Source organism: Argiope bruennichi, chromosome 8 (assembly GCF_947563725.1).
Source record: "Argiope bruennichi chromosome 8, qqArgBrue1.1, whole genome shotgun sequence".
NCBI classification, from domain to species: domain Eukaryota; kingdom Metazoa; phylum Arthropoda; class Arachnida; order Araneae; family Araneidae; genus Argiope; species Argiope bruennichi.
In genome coordinates this window covers 81,808,027-81,835,049 of record NC_079158.1, presented here as the reverse complement: position 1 = coordinate 81,835,049, position 27,023 = coordinate 81,808,027, and the positions used below count along the sequence as shown (strand labels likewise).

The 27,023-nt window shown below is 28.0% G+C and overlaps 1 protein-coding gene across 4 annotated transcripts in view; it reads right to left on the bottom strand.

Annotated features, from left to right (window-relative positions):
- LOC129981768 (cell adhesion molecule Dscam2-like) overlaps positions 1–27,023 on the bottom strand; it is a 519,426-nt gene that overhangs the window by 59,154 nt on the left and 433,249 nt on the right. For 3 of the 4 annotated variants that reach the window (XM_056092759.1, XM_056092760.1, XM_056092761.1), the window contains exons 14-20: positions 21,960–22,091; positions 21,682–21,849; positions 16,700–16,770; positions 16,351–16,588; positions 9,274–9,378; positions 7,770–7,955; positions 4,510–4,803 (exon numbers count right to left, since the gene is read on the bottom strand). In XM_056092759.1, coding sequence (XP_055948734.1) covers positions 4,510–4,803; positions 7,770–7,955; positions 9,274–9,378; positions 16,351–16,588; positions 16,700–16,770; positions 21,682–21,849; positions 21,960–22,091 — 1,194 coding nt within the window. The remainder of the gene's footprint in view (positions 1–4,509; positions 4,804–7,769; positions 7,956–9,273; positions 9,379–16,350; positions 16,589–16,699; positions 16,771–21,681; positions 21,850–21,959; positions 22,092–27,023) is intronic. The other variant, XM_056092758.1, reaches the window with a different exon arrangement.

Here is a 27,023-nt window from a genome sequence, read left to right as displayed (position 1 = left end):
CGATTAGATCGAAGTGTTTAGATATGTATGCAATTAGATCGAAGTGTTTAGGATCATGAATAGAGCCCCTAGATATGTATGCAATTATATCGAAGTGTTTAGGATCGTGAATAGAGCCCCTAGATATGTATGCAATTATATCGAAGTGTTTAGGATCGTGAATAGAGCCCCTAGATATATATGCAATTAGATCGAAGTGTTGAGGATCGTGAATAGAGCCCCTAGATATGAATGCAAATAGAAATCACGATAAAATTTTGAAATCAGTTTCTTCAATGAATATTATACATGTATTTGAGAAGTATAGCGAATCTAGATGTAATTTTATGTAAATTGTCCGGATTGCAATGTGTATTACAATTCTTATAATAGTGCTTTATTTTGCTTTCTAGAAAGAAATTTTTAAGTTCAAAAAATATCACTTCATTCAAAATAAAGATATATTTTAAAAACAAATTTTTTAATCTTTGATTAAACTTGCCGAAGTAGTATCCTCAAAATTCTCTCGCATACACTCTAATAAAGGTGATGTCCCAGAGAATGACTGGCACGATACTAGCGTACAATAGTCACGAAATATTAACCATTGGCGTTAATTTGGCATTTTTACTGAATCTCATGTGAACCTTGACTAGTTATTTGGCGATTAAGAAGATTTGGCCGAAAATAAAATTTGTGTTTTAGATGTGTTTTTCGCAATAGCCTGAAACAAAAACTGTTCCCAAATCTACACTTTTTGTCACAAAATCCCATACTAAATTTGATATACTTCAGTCTGCATTTTTGAGTTATCACGTTTTCATGGGTCTAAAATTACAGACGGACAGACTGTCAATCCTTTGTTGGATTTAACTCAAAATTTGATAGATGTCTGGACTATAGATGTTAATTCTGTGCATCAAATTTTATCTATTTAGCTATCTTCGTTTCTTAGGTGTCGTGTTTATTTACATTCGAAAAGCTGGTCAGACAGACTTCCCCTGCATGGATTTTGTTCAAAATCTGATAAAAAAAATTTTGCTCAAAATTTCAGTTTTTACAATACACATTTAATGTTAAAGACTGTATGTGGTGACGCTTTATAAGCCAGATAACAGCTACGAGGCATGAGAAATTTCTTTTGTCTTGTGGTCATGTTACTCGGCTACGAACCCAGAGGTTGCGAGTTCGGTCCTTGCCTATCGCTAATAGCAACATTGGTGACCCGGACGTGATACACAACCTTCATACAACTGTTGTGGCTCCCTCTACCAGAAATAAATAAAATCAATAAGCTGATAAAAAAATCTGCCAATAAATTAAAAAATGAAGCTGATAAATAATCAGCCAAAAAAAATGAAGCTGATAAATAATCAGACAAAAAAATGAAGCTGATAAATAATCAGCCAATAAATAAATGAAGTTGATAAATTATCAGCTAATTAAAAAGATGGATAAGGCGCAACAGCCAATATCACCAATAATAACAGCAAAAACAGGACAACATATCGTTCGTCTCACCTCCGACGCACTAGAGTGGGAGTAATGTGGTGACGCTTTATAAGCCAGATAACAGCTACAAGACATGAGAAATTTTATTTGTCTTGTGATCATGTTACTCGGCTACGAACCTAGAGGTTGCGAGTTCGGTCCTCGCCCATCTCTAATAGCAACATGTATACCAAATTTTATCGGTCTATTTCAAAGCGTTTTTGAGTTATGTTTGTTGTATACAAACAGACAGATTGACGAACATTTTCCAAAATGTGTTTTTCGAACTACAAATATGGAGATACCTCAAAATCTCGAGTTCGATTTTTTTTAATGATTACTATATTTTTACTATACTATATATACGGGAAATATGCAGTAAATAATAAAATAATTTTAGCTTTTGAAAACTATCTTTTAGAAAAATTGTAATAAAAAAAATATTGTTTCCTTCAAAATTTAGCTTATATATTTTGTAGATGAAAATATCAAAGCAAGAGGTATAATTAAAAATTATATAATAACCTTTGACAAAAGAAAATTAGAGATTCAAGTATCATGAAACTAAGTATCCGCGAAGGCTCTCAAGAGAGTCTTCAAACATCACTTAAGATTGCAGTGCTTCACATTTAGTAAAATGATATATTATACCCGGTTGTGTGATAAAGTATAGGGCGTGAGAAAATCAAGGAGGATAATTGAAGAATTTGAGTGAAATAACAAGGTGAAAATTGCCACGCAAAAGACACCTGGGAGTTTTACAAGCATGTTCTTCCCTTTTCATTGTTTGAAATTACATTCAGTCGTATTTATGGTTTTTAATCTTACTATATGCATTTTATTACTTGTAAAGCAATTTAGTAATTTATTTAAAAAGGACTCACAATATATATTTGTTTATAATGCAAAAGTATTAGAAACAATATTTTCCAAACAATTTTTCCGTTGAGTATTTATTTTTGAGCAGCATTCAAGATACGGTCGGATAAAATTGATATACAAAGCATGATTCAGAATATATTGGAGAATTTTCTTCTTTCAAGTGGTTAATGATCCTAATGATGGTTGTTTATTGCATTGTTATATTTCTATAAGTTTTCCTTTTATTTTTTTCTCTTTCTTTTAACTTTTATTTGATTATTATTTTATTTCGTATTGCTTTAACTTTATTTTTCTTGCTATAGTTAACTTCATATTTTATGTGCATTTATGTTGTAATTATTTATTGTTATATTTCGTTTTTTTAATGTGCAGCATTAATGTTCTTAATTTTTAAAATTTTATGACAAAAACAAAACTGATAACTTTGGAACCAATAATGAATATAAAGGATGTTTTCAAACATGGAATGAATGTGGGGCAATATATCTGTTTAAGATGTGAAAAAACTATCATATTTGCTATTTGTGATAAATTTTCCTTTTATACAGTTAAGATAAATGTCATAGTTTATTAATCATGACAATATGCTATAAAACGAGGTATTTCTTACATGTATTGTGTTGAAATATATTTTCATGAGTAATTTCGCATTCATAGATGGAAAAGAATTTCCATTTATGTGTATGTTTAGATTTTATATCCGGTTTTTCAAATAGAGATAAAATTTGTAGCTTCCTTTATATTATTGAAATTCTTTCAATCGGTTTTGCACTGTCGGCTGCGTTATTTGAGTAGTCGGATCTGAATATAAAATTCAGATCGATTTTATAGAACGGTGTCAGCTTTTGTAATGAAATGATTTTTTTTTTTAATCTATATGTTTGCAAATTGTGAAAATTTGCTCAATATATTGTTACGAAATTCATCAGTAGATATATTAATCGGATTAATTTTAATCATAATAAATTAAATACATAAGTTTATAAAATTAATAATTTGTCGATTATATATTGAAAAACATTTTAACTGGAATTTCATGAAAAAGGAAGAACAAATAAAAATATATGACTTATTATTGAATAAATTTTTCTTCTTTATATAAAAGAACCCGATCGAATAAATTATATCTTCATTTTTTTAATGACATGACGATAAAAGTTGAACTAAGTTATAATAAAGACTAGAATGCCCAGATGTTCAGTAAGAAAATGAATCTAAAGTGAAAGAAGATTATAAATATTTGACTGTGAAAAATAATTTATAGAAAATGAGTTTCAAAAGTAATTTGCTCATTTTTGGGAAATGGCAGTTTAATTTGGTTATCATATTTTCTTATTTATTCGTACGATGGTTTCGATTTGTTATTAATTTTCTTTGTTAATCATTTTCCATATCATTTATTATTTTCATCATTTTCAAAAGTAAAGTAAAATTCTATTCTTTATGAATTTTAAATATTTTTTGTGAATACATTTTTTATAAATATCTTAAAACATATTACATATATTTAAAATAATCAATTTAAAGTTTAATCCATTTGTTTGATTAATTAATTATGTTAAATATACAATAATTTTAAAGTTATACTTCTTGCTATATGTTCTTTTTAATCCCAGAGCTAAGCACTTTGCATTGTTCGACTCTCTCATTTCTAAGATAATTAGAATTCAGAATTTTAGAATCATTGGAATTCAGAATATTGGAATGAATGAATTTCTGTTTCAAAGATTAGGCATATTCCTCATCTTCCTCAAAATACAGCAATGACACATCGGGTGTTAGATATACAAAAGAGAGCCTTCACACAGATTGTGGTATCAAAAAAGGGCATTTTCGGGCATCTTTTGAGTCACTGGAAAGTTCCCTTGTCACCCAAATCCATCCGAGTTACTGTCTCTAATGAACAAAGCACACGGCTCGGATATTCAAATAATCACACTTAACGAAAGAAGTTGGAAATTTGCAGTGATATGCTCGTGTCTTAGGAGCCCGCCGTTGTCTCATTGAACTGGCGTTTGGAGCATTTCTATACTTATAGAACTTAGTTAAGAAAAATGTTCAGTCAAAAGGAGATTAGTGAGAATTAATCATGTTGTAGAAATTGTCATCAATTTTTCATTGTCAAACTATATGATACGTAGTGTATAAAATTCTTACCTCCAAACGCCGTCAGTGTTGCAAAGACATATTCAGCTTCTGTAGGTCCTGCTTCACTATGAGCTGTCATAAGTATCGTGTACCAAGTACCAGGCATAAGGTCCGTAATCGTTAGGAGCTTTTGTTCCGGCACTATGTTGTTAGATACCAGAATCCATTCTCTGTTTGTGTTTGCCTTGTACTGGACAATAAAAAAGTTAGGTGGGCAAGCCCCTCCTAACCACGTGTTTAAATGCAAAGAAACAGCTGTTGAATTGATGCTCAAAAGTGCTTCTCGCTTTGGAGGATTGGGAGCTATTGAAAAAAAGTAGGGTTAAACATATTATTTAGTCTAAATCTGAGTAATTTTATATATTATTTGAAAGTAGTTAACTTTTATTGTTTTAAAATACAATATTGGATATTACAGATAAAAATTTATGATAAGGATATTACAATACTTTTTCTCTTTGTTTAGAGACATTAAATTTGAGAATTAAAAGTGAAAACGATTTTGAGTGAAATATATTTGATTTAAATTAAATTTCAATTTCTGAAACATAACAAAAACTTTTGATACAGATTTTCTCCAAATCTTAGATATTTTTATTAGTAACTTTAGATATTGTTTGATTTCATTAAAAATGAACTGAATATTTAATGATTGTAGGTTCTTGAATTTTTCATTTGTTTTTTAATAAAACAAATGGATACTAATTTAGTTATAAAAGATTGCCTATATTTTTATGTAACCCTTCATGCAGTTATCCCTTCAGATGCAAAACGGGGTTCAAAATTTCGTTAAATATTTATTTTCAATTCCTACGAATAAATTACTTTCTTTGTAAAATTAATGCCTGCACATTATTTAATTTGCCCCAAAATCAGCAATGAATATGGTTACTAGATATAATTACTAGTGAACATTCTATGATATTTTCACTTTGAATGCTGAGTTGTAAGTATGTATGTGCAAGTTCCAGTTTCGATTAAATTCATAAATGTACAGAACCCTCTTAATTTCATCAATTAAGTATTTGAATAACAAAATTTAGATATTTTCTTGTTTTATAAGAACAATTTACTATAATAAAATCTGTAAAAGATTTGTTTGAGCTATGACTTAAAGAGTTACGTAAAATGACTAAAAATGGGATATGTTAAATCGCCTCTATGCAAATAATATGTTTTTCTCAATAATAGATAACATCAATTTCACATTTCACATAATTGAAAGAAATTCAAACTTAAAAATTCTAATAATTATAACGAAGACTCCGCATGAGTACTAAACAAGAATTTACAATTTAGCGGTTAAAATCGTCTAAAAAAATTATTTTAAAAATTGATGATTTGATCAGTTTTATTTGTAGAAGAGTGGAGCTTTTATTGTTTAAAGTGTTAATATGCCTATAATATTTTACTAAATTACATTAATAGATCGGAAAATGTTATGAAAATTTAGATTTGGATTTTTTTAATAGATTTTGAAAGTTTATTGACTCAAACAACGTACAATATAATTTTATATATCATTTAAGTCTTTTTGCAGTTTGAAGTATATATAGATTTCTAATTTGTTAGAAATTAGTTCTTTCTCGACGATTTGAGTGTTGCATATCCTTGCATATCTTTCATTAATATCGTTTTTTCTGTAATTGAATAAAGAAATTTTTTACAGTTTTGATATTAAAGGAAATATATTGGTACAACTCTTTCCATCTAAAATGTTAAACATTTTTTTATTCTTAATACAATATACAACTATTTAAATCTGAATTTCATTCGATATTTTAAAATAGAATATTTAAAAAAAATATGGAAGATATTCAATAAAATAAAACAAAATTTATATTAAAAAATCATTGGCATACTGATAAATTTAACACTTAGATCAAATGGTTAAAAACAAATTTCTAAATCTCGTTTAATTTCGCTGAATAAAGTTACTGTTTCTTTATCAAATTGGTGTAGTATTTAATAATTAATTCTTTGGATCGATTTTTCACTACACACACACCTTCATTTCAACAAACACGAATCTTATTTGATTATCCGCGGTTAACAAGTTTGAAATACTCACGGTTGTAGAAAATACAAGACGTAACAGCTTGTCCAGCAAGCTTACTACGTTGCTTTCCTTTTGACAAATCTTCAAAGGAAAGCGCCAAAGACAAGATAAATCAATTACGGCGGAAAACTGTTTAATTAAGCAAGTCACGTCTTCTAAACAGGAATCGATTCTGTTGACTCAATCCGATTCCGCAAATCTCACGTGAAGAATTTTTTTGCTCTTGATAGAAAGTCGATTTCTTATGATATGGTGACATTTTTTGTTGTTGTTGATTCTCAAATTAGTTATAATAAATGTCAAGCCTTCTGGTTGGACATTTGATATTTTGTGTGTACACAGTATTTCGTAACAACTTTTTGATTCATTATTATGATTGAATTTTTATATTCCAAAATCTTTCAAAAGGTAAAAAAAAAGTTTTTATAAACGTCAAACATTTATTAAAAATAGTTTTAACAAATGTTTGATTGTACATTTGGAATTTTGTGTGTACACTATATTTCATGACAATTTTTTGATTAATTATTATTGATTTGAAATTAAATACGCTTTTAATATTCCAAAATATTTCAAAAAGTTAAACAAAATCATAATAAATGTCATGCCTTTTGATTGGACAATTGATATATTGTGCATACAGGATATTTTATAACAATTTTTTGATTAATTACTTTGATTTGAAGTTAAATACATTTTTGATATTCCAAAATATTTCAAAAAGTAAAAAAGAAAATGTCAAACTTTTTGATTGGACATTTAATATTTTTGTGTACATAATAATCAATCAAAAAGTTGCTATGAAATATTATGATTTGAAGTTAAATACGTTTTTGATATTCTAAAATCTTTCAAAAAATAAAAATTAGTTATAATAAATGTCAGTTAGTTTAATTTAATATTTAGTATAATAATACCAAATAACATTTAACAATACATATATTAATACTAATTTAATATAATATTTACTTTTGGAAATTAGTACGGATATTTTACGAAAATGGATAAACAGTTTTGTCACAAATTGAGACTGCATCCTTGTTTGGAAAGGTAGCGCTCAATTAATAAAAAGGATTTAAAATAAAATTCGCGATTTGATAAAAAAAAAGTTAATGGATTACGAAGTAACGCAATTTTAAATAATAATAAATATTTATAAACTATTTTCAAATAATTATTAATTAAGTATTAATAAAGTATTTTCAGATACCTGAACCGGATGTCTTTCCTGCAACTACTTCACTTGGTTTGCCTTTTCCTACAGCATTGTAGGCAACAATATAAAACTGGTAGTGAGATCCGCAATACAGATCTTGAAAGACGTAACTTGTTTGATGCCCAGGAACTTGTCTCTCTTCCCATGTTTCATATTCTTTCTTGAAATACAAGTAATATCCTGGGGAAGTAAAGTGTTTGAAATTGATTGATTAAGGTAAATATTTTACTTTCAGCAATTCTTATAAAGAATTTTAAGAAATATTTTATTTTTATCTATTCCTTCAGTCATGGATGTTGCCTAACATCCATGACTGAAATACATTATAATGACAGTTAAAAAAATCTACTAAAGTTTTAAACTTCTAGTCTCAAATACCGTAGCAAGATAATAAAGATTTAAGCTTGATTCGTTTTTCTTGTCTTCAGCTAGTTTGATTGTATCAATCAACATTTTGTGCGTGACGATTTTAACATCACGCAAGACACAGAAAATCCAGCTCGAAATTGTTATCATTTTTATAAAAACAAAAATGAAAGCTGTATTATCGAAATCCTTTCTGTATGAACAAAGAAAGAATATATTTTTCATAATACATTTGGCAGATATATAAAAGTGGATGATTTAAAAAAAAAAAACACAGTGTTTTTATTTTCGATTTCTTTACGATAATGAAAGTGAATTATAAATAATTTATAATTAATTTTGAGTTGAGCGGAAATAAGTGATATAGCAAAAGAAAAAATAAATTTAAAACAAGAAAAAAGATTTTGCTTCATAGTATGCTCAGATATTATTAAAGAAAACACATTAAATTAATTATTACACACAGTAATTATTTTTAAAAAAAAATAAATTCTAAATTCTGAAGAGTTTTCTTAATAGCCTATCAAATGCTGTATGTATTACGATGCTTTTTTGCTTTATTAATGTTTCAGTATTTGGGTAGTGTTCTATGAATTTGTAATTCTTTAAGAATATAACTAGGAAATCCGTATTTTTTAGTAATCCTTGATGAAAGAGACGTTTTAGTGCTCCTTCAATCATTTAATAGACAAAATAGTCCAGGTTACGAGGATATGAGGCATCCCTCTAATACCTACGAAATAGCTACGTTCCAAATTTTAGTAGGATAACAACTTTCCAAAATTCTCCAAATTTTCCACTTGGTAGTTTTGATTAGGTAAACTCATTCTTCAAAGAGTTTTGCATGATTTTCCCTGACAGAAGTAAATCATGCAGGTAACATATCGCTATTTACAAATAGTACGCCAATCTGTAATCTTTATTTGTGTATGTATATTTTGTGTAAGTTAATGTCTTAGAGATTAATAATTTAATTCTATTTTTCTATCCCTGAAGTATATTGAACTTACATTAAGCGACCACGTATACCGCCAATTAATTATAACCAATAAGATTAAAAACATACAACTTTACTGAAATTTTCAAATTCATTGCATACATTATAATTTTAAATAAAAAGTTAAATATGTACCTTTACCTGTTATTGGATTGCTATCTTTTTCTGGAGGTGGCCATTTCAGCTGTATAGAAGAGGTAGTAGCAGATACTATAGTTAAACTTGGTGATGCAGGGGGATCTAAAAGTAAACACGATTAAAAAAATTAAATTTTAGCGTGTTATAGTATTATAGAGTAATATAAATCATGCAATTTATAAATTATTGCATGTAAATAATTTGTCAAAGAATATGATCAGGATAAAAATTTACACCTAATAAAATATTAAAAAAAAGTTTTAAATACTAATTATTCTTTTGAAATATAACAGCACATACGTAAAAATAAATTAATTTAACGTAAAAATACAAATATAGAAAGAGCGCTTTCCCTTTAGATAATCCAGCATCTTATCAGTTCTCATTTTGTTATGCTCTTCATTTTCTAGATTCATAACGTGGTTGAAGTAATTTAGGCAAAAGAAGAGAGAAATCCTCGACGGTCAAGAGAGCCAGTCAAACATGAATTGGCCCCTTCCTGACTTATGCCTGTATGGATGCAATGTGGCATGTTTTGCTCTTAATAATATTATAAAGAAAACTAAGTACGCACTGTTATAGAAAAATTAAATTCCGTCCAATTTGTGTACTAGCGAAAAAAAAAATCGAACAAGGACAATAAAGGATAACAACTCTTTATTCTATATAAACCATGAACACACAACATAGCCAAAGCATACAGAAAAAACAGCAGTTGCAGTAAAGAGCAACAGATAAGCGATAATCACTACTGAACAACCACAACAACATAAAGCGCACGGAAAATTAGCATGGTGATAACACTCCAAAGAGAAACATCGTTCATTACTACTGACCAACTTCTCTCTACTCGACTCCAAATTTTTTGTGAGCATCGAATAGATACATCGCTAAGACACATCCAATGCTCTAGAGCAAATGCTGGAACTCAAGTTCCAATGGAGTCATCTTCGCGATTTTCGAATATTCTTGGTCCTTCATTTTTGTGACGAAAATTGTCAATATTACAGAATTCATTGATACGTTGCCAAATGATCACCAAGTTTCTCGCCAAGGCTGGAACTCATTAACCGGACAATCATTAACCAGTCATTCCTATATTCATAAACTATCTTCTTTACCAGAAAACTAACTGTACAGGGTAGCTTTCAGTAAAAATTAGTAACAATATTTTAGGTGCCTTTTAGTCATATTTTGGCTTCACTCGTTCGTCAAAAAGTCGTTCTAAATGCCTCTTTGCACAATTGATTCAGTAAAATGTCAGATTATCGCCAAATATCTATATTTAGTAGTTATTGCTCGCCAATGCTATGCAAGACATTTGAGGCTCTACCGAAGGTACATAATTTTTATGAAGGTTCGGTGGGAGATAAAAGTAATTGTAGAGCATATGAGAAAGTGTCGGGGCCACCTACTGACCGGTTTTCTCTAAATTATCAACATAACAGAATTTCTGAGCGATTATGATGAATTGCTTTTCCATCTTAATCGATTTTATCAATATTTGTTTACATAACATTTTGGAAAACATTTCTTTATGGAGAACATTACAAAAAAAAAACTTTCTTAAATTAAATGAACGTTGACTTTCTTTAAATGAAATGATGAATTCAAAGGAATTGAGAATGCAATATTCTACTTCAATGAATTTTTATGATAATACCTTAAGCTAAAGTTATTCTGAATGCATTTCAATGTTCTTCTAAAATTAATTAATTTTATTCAAGAAAAATATTTTTTTTTAAAGAATATTCAATTCTTTCTAATTGATATCGGATTCCGAGAAAGGAGTTTACATCTAGTTCTATTATTTTGTTAATTGAAATCTTAATTTATCGATTCAAAATTGTATGCTATCTGAAATATTCTCTCAGAATAAAAAAATAATTAGAATGATAACAACTTTTTTTTATATAATATTTTTAGATTTGAATCATTTCTATTCAAAATAGCTTTCTAAAAGAATAAATTTTATTTTCATACGTCAAATGCTTTTGCATTTAAATTGGCTATTTTTCTCTTCCTTTATTTTGCTTTGAAGAATAAAATTTGTTAGCAGAAAATTCTTTGAACTTCTATGCATACAACTTTTTATTTCTTAATTTTCTATGAATATTAAAATTCCGTTTTTCTTGAAATTTTCCTTTTATCTGTTTATTAGTAAGTTTATTTTTAATTAGCATTTATTTTACTTCTTACATAAACTAAATTATTATTATTTTATTTTAGAAATATCTATAAAGGATTCACACAAATATTAATTCATAGTTCATTCACGGAATACAGACTCGATCTGCAAAAACTAATTATTGATGTAAACATTACAATTTCCTTTAGATATATATATGAAATGCAAGTAAAATGTTTTTATAACTAAATTTATAATAATAATAAGGTCGTGGATCGCAGAGTATTTTGTTCGATTCACTTTACTTTTGTAAAACATAATACAATCATAATTAGCTGTTTAAAAACTTGAGTAATCTGATTGACCATCGTCACAACGACTTAGAAACGAGAACATGCGGTTGAGTTCTAAGGGACAATATTGGTTATGTTAAACACCTTTCTCAGAAAGTAATTCCTTTCAGTGGAGTAGAGGTAATTCGACTCATTAACATTACTTATTTTTAAATGTCCTGTTACGGCATTTGGCAATCTATTTTCCATGTAATGGTGATGCCTCCATTGGGAATTTTACTAAGCATAAATACAACATTAATAAAAAATGCCCTGCTCTATAAATTGCATTAAATATTTATAAATCATTCATGATATTTTCATATAATTATACTTTTATATTGATTATAAATACTTCAAATAATGGGGAGCAAAGACATTAATTGCCTTCTACATGAAATTTGGAAACACTGTATTATTTCAGACAATAAATTCAAGAATGCTATGTATTTAGGCAGAAAAATTATCAGACAATCATTTATCTCAGAGAGCAACTAAAACAGATTACTTTACTCAACCAAATATATTTTTGCAAAAATTTGGCTTCAATAAATAATTTTTTTAGAAAAATCCTCCAAGAGTAATCGTTTAGAGTATAATTTTTTTTGATTGCCAATCACGTGTTCGTATTGCTGGTGGTGGTGTGGAATTATATAATTAGTAATAAATAAAAATGGTGATTAATAATGAGTACTATTATCATTAATCATATTTAGCTTTTACCAATTACTATTACAACTATAAATCATAAATGAGTTACTCTCGTCCTGCTAACGCATCAGAGCTAATCTAGAAGGCCTTTAAGAGTGGAAATTGAGGATGGAGTCCCAACGGCAATAAAGAGCTTTGGGCCAGCCCCTGTATAGAATTTAATTCAATTCGGTGCTAATGCGAAACTCCCCAGACAAGCGAGAACGTGCTTACATATTTGGCGACTTCTTATTACTATTTACGGACTACTGTTTGAATAATAAATACTATTATTGTCATCTTTAATCATATTTAATTTTTACCAATTATTGTTACAGCTATAAATCGCAAATGAATTATCCCCGTCCTGCTAACACATCCGAGGTAATCTAGAAAGTCTTAGACACTCAGATTGGAGTCCCTACTGTCATAATGGGCTTTCACTCATTCTCTTGAATTACCTCCTATATCGGAATACGACCCGGCGCTACTGCTAAAATCAACAACAAGCGAGAACGCGCTTGGAGACTTCTTATCCATAATTATGATCCAACGCATCCAGAACGAATCCATAATTATGTACAGTGGCCTTAATGAGCCTACAATTACTGCTAATTCTAATTTTAATGTCAAATGAAATCTTTTCACAAGATGTCCTAAGTACAAAATGAACTGTTCTTGCCATCTAAACGTAAAGAAACGAATGCAATTGCGAATGCGATCTACTTCGAATTGTGTACAGTGTCATTCTTTTCTTCCGACAAACTGTATAGTGTACTTTAAACCAAATTAGGCTAACTGTAATAGATGTGTTATAAATTTGATAATTTTTCTGCATCGATACTTGTGCTATAAATTAAATCCAAACAACCTTATTTGAAAATATTTATTATCTTTCACTAACAGTCTATAAATGTGTGTTAAATAGAACGAATGACAAAATTGTCAATATTTTCCTCCCCAAGTTTATTGCTTGGGAAAACAAAACTTTAGGAACAAAATTGATTAGGGATCCTAAAACAATTTGAAATGTCCTAAGCAGTGTTTAGAATGCCAATTGTCCTCGAACTCGTGTACTTCTTCAGAAAATAATTAGATGAAGCTATGTACCTAACTGTTAGTAGAAAGTTAAAGAGAGCTCACTGGAGATTTAATTATAAGAAAACAGCCTGCGAAAAAAACATTTTATTGTTTTTCGCCTTGTGGTCACAGCTGGCATCTTGTGTGAGATTACTGTTGAAGCCTTAGGTGATGATCATGATACCATTTAAGGGAAAAAAATGGAGTCATTTAATATCAGTGAAGAAATTTATTTTTCATTCTGTTCTCACTCTTTTCTGGAGGTAAGAGAAATGAAGTCTTAAATGTAACTGCCGAATGGTTGGAACAAACTGCTTTAGGATTCGGATTCACTGTTTGTTATTATAAAAATGTTAATTCCAACTCATTGTGGAATATGTATTTCATTTACAAAACAGGTTGTTAATGTTTGCGATAGTTACACTGAGAATGTATAAAAGGCTGTCCCAAAGTTAACGCATGACTTGAATTTGCCACCATTCATGTAATAAAGTATTTGCAACCCTATTAAAAACCATTTGACAGCTGATAGTTTAAGGTTAGTAAAAATGGAACGTTGCATGATAGAGCAATGTGTTAATGCAAAATTTGAATTAAAAAAAAACACAATTTGTTTTATTTAAATTGTTATATTTTTATCGAATCGTGAAGTACACAGGATAGAATTATGTATGGAATAACACATAGGGCAAATGGTCTCAAGGACGTTGGTGGCACATACACGCGCTTTTGTCGAAATTTTCAATGACCATTTTGCATAAATGTGGTTGAATTTCGTTGACACAGTATTGAATTTCCTCCTTCAACGTATACGTACTTGTGGGCTTGTTGGCACTGACCTTTGACTTCAAGTAACTCCATAAAAAGAAACCCAATGGTATTACACAATCTAATGATCCAATTACACAATCTAATGAGCCAATTCTCCAATTTTTGAACTATGAACGCCAGCCTTTCATTATTTTTTAAACTTATAATGAAAACAGATTGAAACGTTGCTCTATTGTGTAACGTTCCATTTTTAGCAACCTTACACTATCAGCAGTCAAATTTTCTTTTAAATAGTGTTGTCAACACTTTACTGCACGAATGATGGCAAATTCAAATCTTACATTAATTTTGGGACTCTCTTTAGAAATTATTTGATAGGCATTGTTAAATTAACATTTCATTTTGAAATTAAATACAAGTGAAAACTCTGGTATACGCATGAATTTTGGAACTGGAATTGTAATGATATAATTTGGATTTCATCGAGTTATACATTTAGTTTGCCGAACTTCCGCCTTCATTAAAGGGAAGATTTATAAGTTGCATAAGATTCATTCTGAGCTTAGAAATAAAAGAGAATTTAGATGCTAGACTGAAGAAAACTAGTACCAATTTTAAACTTTAATTTTGCGAATGGCCTTTTACCCATAAATTTCTATTTATTCAAATTTAAAAGTTATCAATAAAAAGTGTTTCAAAGCCTAAGAAATCCTCTTTTAATTATTTTGGATTTGTCTTTCTGTCCCAGAAAGAAAACAAATCGAAAAAGGGTTCTTTTAACAAACAAATGCATATCTAATTTTAGTCCATATGTATGAACGAGAAGATAATTGATTCGGAAATAATACACGGTTTTTGTTATAGAATATATATAGAATAAGGGTACTTAGAGGTTTTAAGAAAAAATCACGAATGTTATCATTCGATTTCTTTTATACAGAAAGAGGATTAGAAAGTAGTTTCAAGATATATTGATATTTTTCTTCAAGTTGACTTCAGTTTGACCTGAATATTACTAAGCAATATTTCTTTACATATCGGCAAACAAAATAACGATACATTCTAAGAAAAGCAATTATAGCAATTTTATTTTTAGCTAACGAGAAATTGCTTTCACAAGAATGGATATTATACGTTAAATTTTTATAATTTAAAATTAAAAAGAAACTTGAACTCAAAATTTTCATTAAAAATTCTTCGTTCAATGTCTTATCCTTTTATAGAAATGATGTCGACTTTGTTTTTATGCCTAAAATGTATATAAAAATTTGAAACATAATTCAAAAGAATAAATTAGGAATAATATATTGTCTAATTTTGTCTTTAAATTGTTGTTTGAATCACAATTTGCTTTCCTTTTTAATATTTCATTTCAAATGCTTAAATTTTTAAGTTATGCTTTCATTTAAGAAAAATTATATGCATTTTTTTATACCCCAGTATATAATATACATGTTTTTACCCCCCGTATATAATATACATTTTTTTACCCCAGTATATAATATACATTTTTTTACCCCCCGTATATAATATACATTTTTTTACCCCAGTATATAATATACATTTTTTTACCCCAGTATATAATATACATTTTTTATACGCTAATATATATTTTTTATATCCTAATATATAATATATATTTTTTATATCCCAATATATAATATATATTTTTTATATCCCAATATATAATATATATTTTTTATATCCCAATATATAATATATATTTTTTATACCCCAATATATAATATATATTTTTTTTATACCCCAATATATAATATATATTTTTTTTATACCCCAATATATAATATATATTTTTTTATACCCCAATATATAATATATATTTTTTTTATACCCCAATATATAATATATATTTTTTTTATACCCCAATATATAATATATATTTTTTTTATACCCCAATATATAATTGATACACATTTTTTATATAACAATATATTTATACGCACTCTTAAAAATTCTATTTTTTTGAAAAATAAGCCTTTTAAACCTTGATAAATAGGTAATAAATGAATAAATAATAAGAGCTATTGACGAATAAAAAAATTTGAAAATTACCGCTTTGTAAAGTATCCACAATAAGTTCTTCACATGGTGGTCCAGAGCCTTTTGAGTTGAAAGCCTGCACAATGATGCTATATTTTGTCGCTCTGTGGAGGTTAGTCAAAATAATTTCTTCTTTAAAGTCGCCCTGGACTTCAACTGTCTGGTAAACATAATTATCAGAGCCGCCGTATGGTTTGTATCCGACATAATATCCTTTCACAATGCCATGCTGTAAATCCTTTTTTGGTGGCTGCAGAGTAAGAAGTTAATGTCAGAAAAGTATTTTATTAACACATAAACAGTATTAAATGAAAATAACTGGGTGTGAAAGATTCCGAAAGCAAAAAGTAAATTTACGTACCTGCCAAGACACATGAATTGTATTAGATGAGGAAGCCACTGCATGAACAGCTGTTGGCGCTCCTTCGGGGGCTAAACAAAAGGAAAAGAGAAATTCATTTAATGTCCATGTAAAATTGAAATAAGAGTCTGAGGTAACTGCATTAATGTATAAAAAGACAAAAATATATAAAGCCTGTTGATACTTTTTATATTAACATTCAAGAAAGCTGATCCTGTTGCACAATATTGTACCAAATTGCATTATATTAAATATAAACTAGCATTATACAATAGTGAGGATATTGTTTAATATCATAGGATATGTATATGTTAATTATGTATGTGATATTTCAAGAAATTCGAGCATTGGAATGCAAAAAATACTTTATAGAAATGTTTCGCATTATTATTCATGATAAGTAATATAATAATGAATTCAACATAATTTTATTAAAACAGTTGAAGAAAAAAGCGACTATCCTATAAAACAAATCAATTTAATACAACTAAATACAATAATTCAATCTAATGCGATATGATTATCTAATTTATTCTGGAATAAGGTTGATTAAAGTAATATTAGAGCCATCCGAAAGATAATTTGAAAAGATGAATAAAATATAACTTCTTTAATGCAAGCGCTATGTATTTCTTGATTCACTCCTGTAAAATAGTAGATTTATTAAAATATATGCAATATTATTTTCACCTTCATTCCTTTTGCTGCTATGGATTTATTTGATAAATTATTCTAAAATATTTTGAAGATATATTCAACAAAAAGAATTTGAAAGAGGATTATTTGTAAGAGCTTCTTTGAAACCGAACCAATATTTAATGATTAAAGATTGCCCGTAAATAATTTTATTTTAAATTAACATTAAAATTAAATTATAATCTCTGAAAATAAGATACAATAAAATAAATTTAATTAAAGCAATTTCTTTTTTAAAAAAATGTGTTTTTAGTTCAGACTAAAAAGAAAGTTTTAAAAATTTAAATACTTTTTTTTATTTCTTAAGTTTTAATTATAATTATAAGTAGTGTGGTATTTCAAAAATAATGCTTTCGAAAATTCAGCGCAAAGTGGCGACACTGAATAAAAGGAAGATTTAATTAGATTAAACGATTAACCGATGATTAAAAATTGCAATGTATTATTATAGATATTAAATTAGTGCAATGACTTTGTAAGTACATAAATGTGTCAAATTTAAAAGCATGAAGTCTGAATATCAATATGATTAGCACATGAAGAAATGAATGTAAAAAATTCACGATGAACTTCCATCTGTACTAACATGAAACAAATCAATATCAATAAATATGCATAAAAAGAGAAAGGTGAATGAAAAATGAAGCACAGCTAAATGAAAAAAAAGTATTTTAATTCCTGTAATGAAGTTCTGATCTTACAAAGCATACTGATTTCATATTACGGTAGAATTAGTTCATAATTAAAATGCTTTTACTATTTTATTGAAAATATCCAAAAGCTGGTTCATTAGCCGGATATATATACATAAAATTAATTAACAAACTATATTAAGTTCTTGATGCCTTGTGATTTTGTTAGATTACAATGACAAAACGATTGAACCTAACTGACGCGTAATAATAACAGTAACAATTTCAAGACATCCATATTTATAGGAAACAATTCTATATTTTAATCTACAATGTCATATTTTCGTAGTATATGTTACGGAATTAATTTTTACAAAATAGTTGTTTCTCAAATGCTAAATTATATTTCCTACTATTTCTAGCTTATATCGTATCCCAAAAAGTAACCACTGATTCTGTTTGATATTTTTAAAAGTACTTTAAATAAGCAGAAGTGAAGGCCTAGTGAAATATGGCTCCACAATTTCATTCTTCAAATGTTTGTTTAGAAACATTATTCAAAATTGTTAAATATCTAAAAAAGGGAACATATTTTATGAAATATTTTTGAAATTGATTAATTAATTATAATTTTCGAAGCATAGAATAATATCGCGAAATTAGCATAGAATGTTGCAGAGTATCGTTTATTATTTGAGGTGCATTTTAATATCATAAAAACAATGGTGGCTCATCTATTGTAATGGCTGAAAGGTTTGTAATTGTTTAAAAATTTGTTTATTCTATTTTTGTGATGATTGTAGAGTTTCCATATCGAAATTTTAGTTATTACATATAATTAAAGATCAGCCATTTTTACAAATAACATTTTTTAAGGATATTTTAGCTGTTAAATATTATTTTACCAAAGTCTCAAATGAAAGAGGGAGTCAAATTGCAACTTTAAATATTCATTATCTACGTTCAGCAACTAGGTAATTCTTTGGGAATACTAATTACACTTAATTTCAGTTAATTCATTTATATATAACTTCATGTCTAGGATTCTATGAAATTTTCAGACATTGAAGCCATGTTATTTTAATTAATTTAAATATTTTGTGTTTATTGTGTATACGAATCATTCTAATGGAGAATAGTCACATGACATCAGAATGCTATCAAAAATGTACATATCCGGTTCATCAATTTTCTAATTTTTGCAATATTGTGTGTTTTTTTTTTCATTTTCATTTGTCTTGTAAACTACACAGATCCACAGATCTTAAACAGAATCTTTCTTCTTTAGCTTTCAGCAGTGGAGGAAAATTGTAAAATTAGACTTTTGATTAAAAAATGAAAGCGTTTGAATTTCATGACAGCAATGAAATCAACTGCCGCAAATTAGGCAATTTTTTTTAAAAAAATGCCAAAAAATCAGGATTTGCAATTATTAAACTGGTGTCACTAAAAAGATTCCTTTTTGAATATTATGATAATGTAAAAATCATTTTTGCAATAATATGCTAAGAAGTTATTATTGAAAAACGTTTTATTCAGATTAGGGAAAAATCCAATTAAAATTTCAATAAATTGCCCCAAGATACACATTCTCATTCATCAAGTTATATATTTATGACAAGTTTATTAACTATTGGTCAGACAGTCTGGCGCGTAGAATGCCTCCCCCATTCATATAGAAAGGAACACACACACCATACATATTTATCTTTATTATTAGTAGAGATAACGAAATAATGTACTAATATAAGGAAACATCATAATCTTGTTGCTAAGGGACAACAAAACTCAAAGCTCATTTCTATTCATAGGAAATATAAGAAATTTCTCTTCCAATTTCTTTCTTTTTACTTTCCCCAAATCCCTAGGAGGTCGTAGCTTATTTTTAATCATTTCACTTCAGTAACCACTCAAAAAAAATTATTCTTGCTTATTATGTATTATTGAAATTTTATGTCTCGTGTAAGCTTTTTCTTTAAACAATGATAATTATTTTTCTTTAAAAGATAAGAATACTTTAATATACGTTTTAAAATAGATAATCTTAATTAGTTAGGAAAGAATCAGATCAAAGCGATAATAAGTTTTTCTCATTTATTGACTAATGTACTTTTGGTTTAATAAAGATCTAGTAATTATATCAATATGGATTTTGATCTTAAAGAAAAGGGATGAACTACCTTGATAATATTACTAGTGTGTAGCAGAAACCTATTATTGCTTACTATTCTGGTTTTATGTATTACTTTTATGTATTATGTATCAGCTACTTACTATTCTGGTATAGCTGTGAAATTGTTTTTGCTATGTGAAAAGCAATCTCACAACTGGCAACAACAAATCACATACACGCCACAAATACATCTTGTATTATGGATCATTCATTTGATCACTCCAATATTTTTTCAGGTTATAATATCATGCTTTTTGAGTGAGATATTAAATGCTAGAAAAATATTAATTCTGAAATTATAAAATAAGCAATTAAATCTGTGAATGGTGAAGAATCAGAAAATTTCACTTAGAAATGTAAACAATTTAACAGTAAATTTGCAACATTAATCGGGTTTTTGATGTATTTTAAGATGTCTATCAAAGAGGGGTTTAATACGATTATTTAAGAGAAAACTTTGTCTAGATCAGTATATAAACAAAGTGGCACAGATGAACTATGGATTAAAGAAATAAGGAGTCCGGAACCTGATCTGGAAATTTACAGAGGCCATAAATAAAATTTCTCTGAAGGAGGATTTAAATTTTGGAACAGATAATCTGAGTTAATTATGAAAGTTCAGATTAAATTGTTGTTACATTTTCCCCATTTAATGTGTATGACTATTGTACCTTCGACATTGCAAGTATCTAACTCTTGTGTTGATATGAGCTGTCATCTTGTAGCAAGACGTTGAACTACTTCAAGCAATATCTCTAATATTTATTAGAAATATGTTAATGCTTATAATTTAGGGAGAAGAAAGATATAGCTGAGACTATTATTGATATAACCATTTGAAAAACTATCCAACAGAAACTCAGAAAAACAAGTTGATAAATAGCAGCTTTCAACTGCTTTCAACAACTTTTTAAAATTAAAACATTGAGGATGCACAGTTGAGATTAAATTGTCGTTTTCCTATTCGTCACATTTGGAGTTAAGATAAAGTAAAACTAACTTTAGTGCCAAGAAAATATGATTCAAATTATAAAAAGTTGTGATTCAAATAAGAAACAGCCATGAATCAAGATCACTTAGTATATAATTGTAATCTTTCATTAAACTTCTTTATCTTATTACTGACAAATACTGAAACTAAAGTAAACTTAAGTAGATGGTAAAGAAAATATTAATCATAACTGAAATAAAAAAAAAATGCTAGTTTTATTTGCATAACGAAATGTGTTCCAACGTATTACAGTCGCGTTGCTGGTAATAATGTGAACATTTGGCATCTTTTATTGAAGGCAAGATGTTTAGTTTAAAGAGCACTTTTAAAAAATGTTTTTTTTTCTTTCCAGTACTTCTTTTTAAATGGACGATATACCTCTGTGAACCATCTAAAATTCTAAAAAAATACCTCATCCAAAACTTAAAGTGTATTTTTTTTTCAGTGCCAATGCTTCTTTCAAAATGAAACTGCCAAAAAGGAACCTTACCATCTTCTGCTGTCGTTATGTGAACAGCCTGGCTTGGTTCACTCCAGCCGATGCCATTCTTCGCCATCAGCCTCACATGGTAACTTGTAACAGGTTTCAGGCCTCGTATGACTGCGGAAGTCTCCCTCTCCGAAACAGTGGTCGTTCTTTCTCCATTACCCCAGGTTTCTGCAGTAAAGAATAGACGTGCAGTTCTTATTTTATGTGAGAATTGGGAATTCTTCGATCTTTAATGAAAGGCATCAAGTGCACTGAAAGATACAAGATTAAAAATTTACCTGAAGAAAGTTTGTGTTGGATTTTATAGGACACGATAGGACTGTTGCCAGTATACGGTTGCGTCCAACGAACGGTGATGGTTCGACTTCCTATTTCAGTGGCTAGGATGTTTCCTGGGCTGTCTGGAGGCTCTGTAATGGGACAAATATCGTCAGTTTGGAGTTATTCCACAGGGGAAAAAATATGAGAATTTAGTTTTTTACATATGAGGCAATTTTTAATAATATGTAATGTAACAAAGTAATGTGATTCTTTTGAATGCACACAGAAGATTTTTTTTGTCATTAATACAGATTATTTAATTAAAGATAGATTACCAGATAGCACATAAGGTTGCGCAATATTGTATAATATTGTAAGATTTTATATTATTTAATATTCAACATTATTATAAAATATTGAGAATATTGCTTAATATAATATAACATGTACAACACTGTGCGTTATCTCCGTAGCACATCTTCTCTCACAATATTATACAATATTGTGTGATATTATGCCATTTAATATTCAACAATATTGTACAATATTGCGAATATTGTTCAATATCATACAATATTGAAAAATATATGTGTGCTAGAAATATAATATTATGTGCTAGAAAAAAATATATATGTCCCATACTCTAGTATGGGAGTTACAGATTAAGCCTAAATATATCTTAGAGAGTAAAAAAAGGTTAGTAATTTATTATTTAGACATTATTTTCAATCACATATTCTATCTACACATATATTTGAGTAAAATATATGATCATAAAAGTATAAAATTTATATGGTAGTAAATTGTCCTTATTATCTGGAAACTTTGAATTTCTAAAAGAATTATTGAATTTGGAGTCATTTAGTATTATGAAATGGAAGAAAATGATTTACGAAATTATTTATTTACATTACCTTATTATATTTCGTTGGCATATAAAAATATGGAATTATAAAACTAAATAAAAATAGAATGTTTTCTTATCATTATAGCATCTAGATTTTAATAGACTTTCAAAAATTTTATTAAATGATTTTTACCTATAGTTTTATTAGGGAAATTTTTGATCTTAAATAAATTAATGCAATCATCAAAAATTGTCTTGTTCTTTATTTTTTGTACATTTATGTTAGCGCGTATATAAATGTTTCTAAATGTATTGAATTTAAAATCCCTTAAACCTGCTGCTTTTTTAATTTAAAATATGTTTTATTCATGAAGAAAATACTAGCTTTCTTTTCATTAATTTCCGTAACAGTTTTATAAATGCTCTTATAATGTAAGTATATAAGAATCAGAGTATAACAGTAATAATACTAAAGAAAAGCTTATTTTTAATAATCGCCTTCGGCAACCAGCTGGTTCATCAAAAATAAAAAGTTCGTTAAATTTTCAATTAAATATTCCATGTAATCGTGGTCCTATAATAAATTCTTGAGCAAAATATCTTTAAGCTTCAAATTTTGATAGTTATATAGCTTATACTATTGTAGAAGCCTTAAGCTGCTCTATTCATTATACTATGTATTTATAAAATTTTCTGTTAGCTTCCATAAAATTTGAACTTTAAATTAAAGTGGGTGTGATAAAATTTTTTTTTTTTTTAAATATCTGTACAGAAAACAATATTGTTCGGCATTGAAGTTTTACGTGCACGGTAGACTAATTTTTATAATTTATGCAATATTTGAAAGAATTATTCAATTAAAACGCCTCCGATTCACCATGAAATTCTGTTTTTTTTTTCACTTTTAAAATGATTTAAATAACATAATTAACAAAAGTTTATTTTTTTGTTTCAACAAATAAATATATTTATGAAACCTAAATTTTATATGATTCTTTGGTCCTAAAGAATCATATTCTGTAAAATATTCTTCTCCAATAGAAAAAAACGTTTCTACTTTTTGCAATCAGATCTGAATGAAATTAGAAGTTTGAATATTACAATTTTAGTATAATCATTTTCACAATCTTAGGTTAATCAGCTTTGGAAAAATTCTGGGCTCTGATTAGCATATTTTTTGAGACTGTCGGTGGAATGGTCTAAAACCAAGTGTTTTTATGACATACATTCAAATTTTCATCGTTCACTCAGATTTAGCCACAATACAGTGCCTTTTCTTTTTATTTAAAAATATCCGCTTTTGACGACCAACTAGTTCGCTGTAAATATTTGTTATATTTAATTTTCTTTAAACCCTGTCGATATAACTTCATGTCCATGATTAAATTAAATTATCAGATATTATAGGTTTGTTATTTTAATTGTCTCTTACATATGTTCTGTTTATTGTGTACACAATTCGTTTTGAACAGAGATTAATTCCGTGACAACATGACACTATTTAAAGCGTAAATATCCGTTTCATCTATTTTTGAAATTCCGTGATGTTGTAATTGAATTTTTTATACTTCTGGGTAATTACACAGATATTAAATAGAAACCTTTTTCTTTAGCTTTGAACAATGAAAAAAAAAACACACGTGAAGATAGTTGATAAAACAATGGAAATGGTTTGAATTTCAGGTAATAATGTAATCTAATGTTGGATATCAGATAAAAATATTAAAAAAAAAATTGCCAAAATTTAGCAAACATTTCACAAATTAACTTGGTATGCTTAAAATACAATTTTTTGAATTTAAAAATGGTGGAAATTTAATAGTATTTGATAATACTTTCAGAATACTATTGCGAGTAAATGCCAAAAATTCGGCTTAATATTTAATTAATTAAAATAAATAATTTCTAGGTGCACATACCCGACCTTCAAATTTGGTAGATGTAGATCAAATCGTCTGGCTTGCACCAACATACAAACACATTCATCTTTATTATTAGTACAAATAGATACAACAATTAATTGTTATTCAACATATTCATTTTTAACTGCATTACATATTACAATTTAATTATCATTCTCAGAATATTTCAAAATTTTGGAAATTCTGTCTAGACATATATATGTTTTTGAAATAAAGTGAAATCCTTTAGAAATTTTGAACAGCAGTATGCATTTTCTGAGAAGCAAAACTAAAATTTTAAAATTAGTTAAATTCTTTATAGAGATGAAAGCATTATCATGATTTTGGCGAAATTATAAAGCAGAATATGTTAAGTAAGAGAACAGTTGGTTTCAACATTTAAAATTATTCCATTCCTTTATTTTTCCATTTTTACTATTTTCACTTCCTTTCTAATAGAATTAATAATGCGTAATGTCGAAATCAGAAAATTACTTGAATTAAATTTATTGTATTAACTAAAAAAATATCAAACATGCATTTTCCTACCATGTAACAGACTGTTTTGACTTTCGAACTTCTTGATATCTTTTGTCAGAGAGAGCTTGTGATTCTTTCGGGACTTTGTATTGTTTTTCTATTAACTTTCACTGCCTCAAGTGAAATTCGTCGTTTCCTTTAAGTATTCCTTGTCCAAACAGAATTCAATGATAATTAAACACGCACGCAGGTGGAATAGAATGAGAGTAACTTGTTATACCATCAACTGAACAAAGTACTTGTATTTAAACTTGTAACAACAAACTGTTTCTAATTAAAAGCAGATACTTGTTTATCAAATGTTAGGAAAAGTTTTTAAGAAAAGTTAATTCCAAGAGCTCATTAATTAGGAATTAATAATTGGTGCCAAATTAATTGAAAATAATTGATTTTTAAATAATAATTTTGAATAAATAAAGTATCATTTGCCACTTGCATTCTAGGAATTTCTAAATTAAATGCTATATTTTGCATAGACAGTTCAATTCTTTTCCAAACAAGATTTAGGGAATTTTTAATTAAATATATAAAATAATCTTGACAGAATGTAGGTAAAATAATTACATTACGTAGAGTTTTGCTATTTTTTTATTCTTTTTAGGAAATTAACTTTTAACAATATGAAAAAGTCGTATTAGAAAAAAAAATCATTTAAATTACTTTCAACAGCTTTGATATAAATTCATTCCACTTTTATTGGATATGCGATTAACTAAGGAATAATTTATTGTAATGTTATTTAATTACATGAGCTTCTCGTTAAAGTTGAACTTCCTTTTCATAGGGTGGTTATATTTCTCTTCCGTGAATAAATTGGACACATTCTATTGTATTCCGTTTCTTTCTTTCTTTTTACTTTGCCAACGAAATCCATGTTCTTTTCTGAATCCTTAAAGAATTTGGGATCATTCCTTGACATATATCACCAAGTAGTCAAATTTTTTAAATTAAAACAGGAGACAGAAGATAGAAATTGTGGCCAGGGTGTGCAAGGCAACTGAATATTTGAGATGAACATAAATCAACGAAAAGCTTTTCATCAAAAATTATCAGGTATGAATTCAAACATCCGCAGTGTATTATCTTTCCAAGAAATGATTGATTACACCATGCCTAGAAACGACAAAAATAAAATTATGATGTACAAATTGATACAATTTGTCAGAGGAATCGTTGTCACATTATTCCACTCAATAACATATTTAAGTTTGAAAAATACCACCAAAAGCGTATCATGTTTAATATCTCTGTCCTACTCTTAATCATAAAGTAGTTTTCTTGATGTGATCAGACAGTTTTTTTGGCCGATTTCATTATATCCAGATGTTCAAACAGTGTTTCTTGATGAATGGAATGTGTACCAAGATGATAATGCTTCCCTTCATATCGTTGTATTTGTTCTTGATGAATAGAATGTGTACTAAGATGATAATGCTCCCTTTCATATCGCTGTATTTGTTTTGTTATATTGACGTCCTATTTTAAAGTAACACTAGGGCTATTTTGGGACTGACCTTGTAATTTTAAACTAGAGTGAGATGACTAGGACGACACCTGAGAAGGTACCTCCTCTCCAAACTTTCATACCACACCAATGTTCACACCGCTGGTTATAGTCCAAGGCAGATTTAATGAATACAATGATAGTGTGCAACTTTTTCTATGACTCCCGCATTTTTTGAATATAAATGAGGCCTTGTGAATTATTTTGAAGGTCAATCAGCTCAGAAGAATAACTATCACCACTGCATCACCAAAGAAACTTTCTACATTAGTGATACTTTTTAAATAGG